General features: G+C 45.7%; 1 protein-coding gene across 2 annotated transcripts in view; it reads left to right on the top strand.

Annotated features, from left to right (window-relative positions):
• The first annotated feature begins 290 nt into the window (after window positions 1-290).
• The window catches only part of FAM117B (family with sequence similarity 117 member B), a 69794-nt gene continuing 61138 nt past the window's right edge, over window positions 291-8946 (top strand). For both annotated transcript variants that reach the window (XM_065930800.1, XM_065930799.1), the window contains exon 1: window positions 291-1169. In XM_065930800.1, the coding sequence (XP_065786872.1) occupies window positions 569-1169 (601 nt within the window). In that variant the 5' untranslated portion in view covers window positions 291-568. The remainder of the gene's footprint in view (window positions 1170-8946) is intronic.

Genomic DNA, 8946 nt, shown 5'->3' with positions numbered 1-8946 from the left:
TTCGGGGGCAATCCCTTTGGCAATATTCCAGAATCTGAGTCCCCAGGGCTCCCCCCAGTGGGAAGGGAAAGATGCGCGTGGCCAGGCGCGCGCGCACGCGTGTACACTCACGTGTACACTCACACGCGCGCGCGCGCACACACTACACATACACACAGCCTGTTTCCTCCACTCCCCCTCCCCCCGGGGGGGCGGGTCTCTTTCTCTTTAAAGAGCAGACGGTCTCCGCGCAAACCCAGGTTCTCTAAGGCCCGGGGGCCCGGGACCCGAGCTCCTCGCAGCCAATGGGCGCGGTGGAGCGGCTCGAGCGCGGCTGACGCTGCACCAATGGGCGCTCGCGGGGGGCGGGGGCAGCGAAGGAGACACTATTGTTGATGAGGAGGAGCAGCGGCGGCGACGGCTGCACCACCTCGTTGCTGCCGGCCGCGGCCCGGGCGCCCCCAGCACCCCAGACTCCGGCTTCGTCACCCCGTCGCGGAGGCCTTCCCTCCAGCCTCGAGAATCCTCCCCCTGCCTTCTAACAACAAAACCACCCCACGTCTCGCCCAGTCACCGGGGAGGGGGGACCATGTCCCAGCGGGTGAGGCGCAATGGGTCCCCCACGCCGGCCGGCTCCCTCGGGGGCAGTGCGGTCGCCACGGCCGGGGGATCCGGGAGCCGCCTGCAGCCCATGAGGGCGACGGTTCCGTTCCAGCTGAAGCAGCAGCAGCAACATGGCAGCCCCACGCGGAGCAACGGCGGCGGCGGCGGCGGCAACAACAACGGCGGCTGCTGTGGTGGCGCCTCAGGCCCCTCAGGCGGCGGCGGCAGCGGCGGGGCCCCGCGCACCGCCTCGCGCAGCACGAGCCCCACGCGGGGCGGCGGGAGTGCGGCCGCGCGCACCAGCCCCACGGTGGCCACGCAGACGGGCGCGTCCGCGACGTCCACGCGAGGCACCAGCCCCACGCGCGCCGCCGCGCCCGGGGCCCGCGGAAGCCCCACACGGCCGCCGCCGCCGCCGCCGCTGCTGGGAACCGTGTCGTCGCCCTGCTCGTCGCCCACCCACCTGTGGACTGGAGAGGTGAGCGCGGCCCCACCCCCAGCCCGCGTCCGGCACCGGAGGAGGTCCCCGGAGCACAGCCGAAGCTCCCCGGAGAGGAGGAGCCCGAGCGCCCCGGTTTGCAAAGCAGGTACGTGCTGGGGGCTGCGCGAGGAGGGAAAGGCGGCGGCGGGAAGGGGTCCGGGGCGCGCGCCGCTACCGCGCGGGGACTGCGGCGCTACCGCGGTGCCGGGGTGGCCGTGGGCGGGGCTGGGGCGGGGCCCTGGGCGGTGCGGCCCCGCCTTCCCCGGGCCGGCCCCGCGTCCCCTCCGCCCCTCCCGGGCCGCCTCATTCATCCCTCGGTCAGCCTTGAGTTGGTGCCGGTCCGTGGAGGTGCAGCCGCTAAGCTTGTGCCTAGGCAAATGTGTTAATGATAAACCTGGGATTCTGGCCGCCCGCTGGTTATTGCTTACCCTCCCTTGGGAGTGAGGCTAAGGGTAATTTGTCACTTTAGTGACATGGTTAATGTTAGTATAGTACATGTTTGTTGCTAAGCGTTTCTCTTTCACAGAACGGTGTCAGATTTGGGGAACTTGAGGGCACTAGCATAGCAGGTCTCGTTGGGTCCCTGAAGAGACGTGAGGCTGGGAGTGTGTTAGCATTCCCTAAGACTAAGTGGTTAGCAAGAAGTGAGAAGTAAGTTTAGCAAGATTCCTTTGGGAGGTTTATGGGCTTTGAGGGTCTGGTATATTTCTGAGACACTGATTTTGTGTTTAGGATATAAAACCATTTTTTAAAAAAGAACAAGACCAAAAGGTTTGTCTCCTTGTTGTTATTTTAGGGACCTAAAAATTGTTTTTCTCTAGACCTGGGAGCTTTTTTGGGAAAGGTCCTGAATGGAGCTGTTGAATTCCTCAGGAGTCATTCAAGAGAAATTCAGACTGTAGAAATTGAAAGAGATAATATTTATCATCTGGCTGTCTTTGTAGAATCTCCTGAAAAGAGGAATGTGTGGTTTCTAGCTTGTGTTTTTAATACTGCCAGCATCTACCGTTGTCTTACCCTGTTTGGGAAACTTCTCTTAGAATTTTTAGGCAGAATGGCTGGATATTTCAGGAAACTTGGTACAGTACTTCCTAACCAAATAAAAATGATAACGAAGTGGTTTCAAGGATTCATTCAGAATTGCAGGGAATGGGGTGAATCTTTTCTACCATTTATTTCATCAAAGATTTTAGATGGTGGATACTTTGAGGGGAGAGAATTGCCCTGAAAAATGATTGATACTGTTTTCTGACTAAAACAGGAGTACTGTTTGAAACCTTTCAAACATGCAAAATGCTTTTTTTTAAACATTGTTGAAAAAAAAATCTCTCTCCCTCAAATAATAGCTCTTACTTATTGAGCTCCTACTTACTGAATGACTTACCTCCTGGATCTTACTTTAACTGTCACAGGAGATTTTGGAGAGCAGGCAGTGGAGTGGATATTTAAACTCTGATGGGTGGTACTCCAAAACCGTGTCTTTTACATTGTATCAAGGAGGAAGCTTCATGGTGTGTAAGATAGTACTGGGGACATATATAGCACCCCAAGAATGACATGTGCTTAGCTTTCCAAGCAACTCTTAGAGTTATCTGGTGAACATAATTGCTTGAGTTTGCCTTCAACCTTCTGGAGCCGGCATAATGTGGCAGGTGGAAGGAAAGGAGAGCTACTTAGGTAGGCAGTTAAGATGGAGGAAGCCAGTGGTGATCTGATGGTCTGATAACAACATCTGACTACTCTCTCAACTATTTGACCCTTAAAAAGCAGCGACCTGATGAGACCTGGGTTAAATTAAGTATTGGGAATGTGTGGAGGAAGGTGCTCTTTTCTTATCTCAGACTCCTCATATGCCCACTTTTCATGTTTCCCAAAGCTTCTTTCTCTCAGATCTGTCATTTCATAGAGTATTCATGCTGTAAAATGGACTCTCTTCATTAGCCCTCTCCTCCCCACAAAAACAAACCAAAAAAAAAGCCCAGAAAAATAAAACCTTTTTCTTCCAGTGGAGCGCGCTCTCTTGGGTGTGAAAAAGGGGTACTGCTTGTTACTGAGTTACACCGTCTGAGTCTCTGATAGCTTCCTTCCCAGGAATGTGTTCTTGTTTCACTCTAGTGAACGTCTATGCAGAGTGGGACAAGTATTTTCTGATTTTGTCCTCTTAGCACAAACTAAATCTGAAATAAAAGGGATAAATCATGAGACTTCCTTAAAAATTTTTTTATTCCTTTTTTTTTTTTTCCTGGCTGCCCTATATGGCATGTGGGATCTCCCCTGACCAGGGATCCAACTTGTGTCCCTTGAAGTGGATGTGTGAAATCTTAACCCTTGGGCCACCAGAGAAGTCCTTTATTATTTTTAATTGAAACATAGTTGATTTACAAAGTTTCAGGTGTACATCAAGAGACTCCCTTTTTGCTTAAAGGAGATCACTGCTGGTTTTCAGCTTCAGTGAAATGCAGACATCCTTATTGGTAGAGGCAGGGGTCTACCTTATTAAATAAACCTCAAGTAACTCAAATTCCAGGGTCCATCTACGTCAGGCAGTCAGCTTGTAGGTGAGTTGGATGCCCTGATCTTTGTTAGGAATCTCGTCTGAAAGTCCCCTGTTTGAATGTCTCAGGATCTTTTGAGGGGTGTCCCTATTCAGTCAGCTCCCTCCACAGTTGCTTTATTCCCCCAGGGTTACAGTTACTCATTGGCTGATTGAGAACTTCCTTCTCTTGAGGACTGTAAGGTAATCCAAGCACCTGTCCCTGACAGATAGTTTCAACTTCCCACCTTCAGTGCCTGCCATCTCCAGGGCCAAGTGGTTTTTCATTAGGGCTTAGAGAAGATAACTAGCAGCAGTGTTAACTGTAGAGAAAGTGATGAAGAAGGTGAAGGTTTTGTTCCTTCCCTCCTTTTACCTGACTGTCTTACAAAGAGGGCAGCCGCATAGGCTTTGGGTAGACATTCTGTCTTCTACCACTTAGAAGCCATATGATGTGGGGAAGTGATTAACTTTCTATCCCTTAACTTTCTCATTTGTATTAAGATAATCAGTGATGATATTTACTTCATACGGTGGTAAGGATTAAATGTAAGAAAAGTGAAAAATACCCAGCACAGTACCTCAGTATATAAGTTAGCTATTGTGTGCCATACTAGTTTTTGCTGCTAGTTTTAGTGGACAGAACATCAATTGCCACTGTAGGCTTAGTTTTCATGCTTGTATGAAATTTCAAGTTGCCAAGAACAGCCAGAACTGTTTGGAGTGTAATCTGTGGTTCATTTGTATCAGAATCACTTAGGGTCTTTGTTAAAAATGCAAGCTCCCAGGCCCTACCTACTCCAGATCTTGAAAGTACCTTGCCACCTGTTTGATTTTGCTGAATTCTGTGTTTGAAAAGCAGTTACTAGAAGCAACAAAGGGAAATAGTTTGAAAACTCCTCTTTAGGGAAAAAGGCATTTGTACAGTATGTGTAAAAGTCATTTTTGCAGTATGGCTGACTGATAGGTAGACAGCAAGTTGTGTTTTTGCTCATTTTTCCATTACTTTGGATGCATTTTGTCGTGTATGAATTTGGTTGTTAATTGAGCTGGGGGGGTGGCAAGAGCACCAATAAGAGATCGACTTCTCTGGACTAATAATCAGGAAGTAGTGAAAGGGAACTTCATGTTGGCACCATCTTAGACTTCTGCTTTCTAGTACTTTGTGAAGTGTGCAGCTTTGAGACTTAGGTGTTTCTAAACATTTGGAGGATTGCTGGTAATCTCACACGTTCAGGTGAATCCTTTTGGTTTTAATATCTTTGTTTTACAAACATTGAAGATGAGGCAACTGGAACCTTATTATTAGTTTAGCATCTTGGCTAGTAGAATTTATATTGAATTAAGTTCAATTCTGTAATCTTTGAACTACTCTACGTGTTAGTAATTGTGCAGTGTGCTTAGTCACTCAGTTGTGACCCCATGGACCATAGCCCGCCAGGCTCCTCTGTCCATGGGGATTCTCCAGGCAAGAATACTGGAGAGGGTTGCCATGCTCTCCTCAACTGTGCAATATAGGAATGTAAAAGGGAACTCCAAAGACACAAACCAGCCTTATAAGACAGGTTCCTAAGTATGTAATATGAGTGCTTTGGGCTCATAGAAAAGTGAGTAATTCTGTAGGGAGTGAAGATAGAAATTCAGAGGAGATGGATTTTGCTTTGAGTTGGAAAGAGAGGACCAGAATTTTACAGTTGGATCGTAGAGATGTGACCATGTACATATCATATTCAATCCTATGTCTTAAAATGCAGAGTATAGGATGTTTGGGGAGGAAAGAGCAAGCAGTCGAAAAAGAGAGTAGGAAGATAAGTTTACAGAATGGCCTGGGATAGAATGTGAATTCAGATGTATCCCATGCATAATACCACTAGAGCCAGACTGTCAAGTTCAAATCCTGGTATTACTGCTCACTTAGTAGCTGTTTAACTTTGGGCAAATTCACTTCACCTGTGAACATGGGATGCTAACTAATACTTAGTAATAAGTTGACTCTTGAACAAAGCAGCTTTGCATTGCTCTGGTCCATTTTTACATGAATTTTAAAAGTTTAAATCATACTGCAACATACCTGATCTGAGCTTGATTGAATCTGCACTTGTGGAACTGTGGAACCAGATGGCCGACTCTAAAGTTATATCCGGATTTTCTTCTATACAGTCAGTGGTCGTAACTCCTCATTATTCAAGGTCATCGCTGTTCAGTTGCTCAGTCGCGTTTGCCTCTTTGCAGCCCCATGGACTGTAGCATGCCAGGCTTCCCTGTCCTTCACTGTCTCCCAGAGTTTGCTCAGGCTCATGTTTATTGAGTCAGTGATGCCATCCAACCATCTAATCCTCTGTTGCTCCCTTCTCCTCCTGCTCTCACTGTTTCCCAGCATCAGGGTCTTTTCCAGTGAGTCGACTCTTTGCACCAGGTGGCCAAAGTATTGGAGCTTCAACTTCAGCATCAGTCCTTCCAGTGAATATTCAGGGTTGATTTCCTTTAGGATCGACTGATTTGATCTTCTGTCCAAGGGACCCTCAAGAGTCTTCTCCAGGACCACAGTTCGAAAACATCAATTCTTTGGTGTTCAGCCTTCTTTATGATTCAGCTCACACATCCATACATGACTACTGGAAAAACCCATAGCTTTGACTAGATGGCCCTTTGTCAGCAAGGTGATATCTCTGCTTTTTTTTTTTTTTAAATCTCTGCTTTTTTAATATGCTGTCTAGGTTTGTCATAGCTTTTCTTCCAAGGAGCAAGCATCTTTTAATTTCATGACTGCAGTCACTGTCTGCAGTGATTTTGGAGCCCAAGAAAATAGTCTGTCACTATTTCCATTTTTTCTTCATCTATTTGCCATGAAGTGATGGGACCGATGCCATGATCTTAGTTTTTTGAATGTTGAGTTTTAAGCTGACTTTTCACTCTCTTCTTTCACTTTCATTAAGCGGCTCTTTAGTTCCTCTTCACTTTCTGCCATTAGGGTGTATCATCTGCATGTCTGACGTTATTGATTTTTCTCCTGGCAGTCTTGATTCCAGCTTGAGTTTCATCCATCCCAGCATTTGTTAGAAGGACAAAATGTTTGTAATTTCTGTGTGGTAATAATAAAGAATCTCTTGATACTAGCTACTTTCACATTACTTTTATCATCCTCATCCAGGGCTTTAGGCATTAAAAATGAATTGATTAAATTAGTGGTGTTTACATTCTTCAAATACATAGAGTTGATAAATATCTTGGATGAGCAGACTACAAATTTGAGATGGGAGAGACTGTTGGATAGTACTAACAAAGGCATCAAGCACATGAATTTAGTTGCTTTGGCAGTGGGAATGGCCAGGCTAAAGGAGACTGAGGAAACTTGGGTTCAGTAACCTGTTGGGTGTAGGGATGGAGAAAGGAGTTGAGGGTTGGGTGGTGGTACTAATTGAGATAGACAACACTGCCAGTTTGGGAAGAGAAAAATGAGTTCAGTTTTGGTCATACTTAGTTTGTGCTCTCAGGAAATTCAGGTAATTTTCTAAATTGTGGCAGATACAGTTTTATAAGTTGGGGTACAGTTTGAACTGGAGGCAAAAAATTGGGACTCATTTATTTCAGCTCAGTAAACATTCATTTAACCCACACTTCATGCTGAGTGTTTGCGTATGGATGGTAATTGAAATGACTAGTTACTAGGATGGATAAGATGATAGGAGAAAGTTGAGGATGCAACAGTAGGGGAATACAAGCATTTTAGCGCATTATTGACTGGGGAAATTTTTGTGGAAACTAACGCCTGTGGCTGTAATATGTCTCCAGTCAATAATGTGTTAAGTGAAAGTCGCTCAGTTGTGTCTGACTCTTTGTGACTCCATGGATATACAGTCCATGGAATTCTCCAGGCCAGAATACTGGAGTGGGTTATCTTTCTCCTCCAAGGATCTCTCCAAGTCAGGGGTCGAACCCAGGTCCCCTGCATTGCAGGTGGATTCTTTACCAGCTGAGCCCCCAGGGAAGGGTGGGTAGAAAAGCCACCGAAGAAGCCTGAGGATGTGGTGGTAGAATAGTGTTGAGAAAGCCAAGAGAAAGTTTGGATTTCAAGGAGGAGACGGTAAAGATTTTAAAATTCTGTGATGGTAAGCCTGGAGAATAGGCTTTTGAATTTGACATTTCAGTCCAGTTGTTAATGTTAGACTAGCATGTTGGGGACACAAATCCGGTTAAAGTATTGGTTGAGGAAGTAGAGGTAATGATTATAGATTGCTCTTACGGAGTATAAATTACTGTGTCACTGTAAGGAAGGTGAGAAAACAGGACCAAGAGGTGAGCTAAGGTTCATTTGTTTACTTAGAGGATGGGGAACACTTCAGCATGTGTCATAGGTTTGGGGAAAGGATTCCCAAGAAAATGAGACTGCAAGTTCAAGAGGAGGCAATAATAGATGGAGCAAGGTCATGGAAGATGAGACAGGCAGTGGGATCCAGCACAGGGTGTAGTCTGGAAATCTCAGCAACAATTAAGGACACTTCTTTCTCTGAGGATGGAGAGGAGGTAAGGGTGCGTTAAGATGGTAGATGACTCAGCAGTAGACCGGAAGGGAGTGGATACAGTAAGCTATTTTTATTGCCAAACTACTTGAAGAAGAAATAGTATGTTTGTCAGATACTGTATTTTAAAATTTAAATTTTATTTTTATCAGAGTGCTTGTATGTAATTTAAAATGTCAGGTAACACTAACACTTTGTTCAACTTTATGATTATGCAGTGACTTCCTACACTGACAGCTGTAGACTTGGTCCCTCATTGTTCTTCCCAGCCCTCCCACTGCAGTTACAGCACTCTTTTGGTTAAATCATTATTAATGTTTATATTATTACGACTGTGTAAATACTGTTTACAGCAGAACCTTGTGGTATGCTGCAATTATATTTCCTTTCTTTTATAACTTTTTAGGCTCCTTGAAATTGAAAAGGCTTTTGTTTTGTTTTCTGTGTACCTCTGACCAAGTCATCCCCAAACTTTTCATAACAAACTTTCTTTTAAGTATTTTAAAACACATCCAGTACTTTGTCAGTTTTACTATTTTTTTTTTTTTTTTCTTGAAGATAGCCTTTCTGGAATCTCCTAGCCTCCTATTCCCAACTGTCACATTGATTTCCAGATCGGTGGCATGGCTTTTGCCTTGGAACTTCTCTGGAAACTCCTTCACCTCCCTCTGGTTTTGGACACCCTGATCTCTGGAACTTGTTTTACTAGAGCATAACCTCCAAAGTTTTTTTTTTTTTAAGACCTTGAATGTCTGCACTTATCTGTCTTTGCACTTAATGGTTTAACTCAGTATAGAATTCTAGGTTGGAAATAATTTTTCTACTGAAGA

Source organism: Muntiacus reevesi, chromosome 3, assembly GCF_963930625.1.
Source record: "Muntiacus reevesi chromosome 3, mMunRee1.1, whole genome shotgun sequence".
Taxonomy (NCBI): Eukaryota; Metazoa; Chordata; class Mammalia; order Artiodactyla; family Cervidae; genus Muntiacus; species Muntiacus reevesi.
This window is presented reverse-complemented; position numbering and strand designations above follow the sequence as displayed.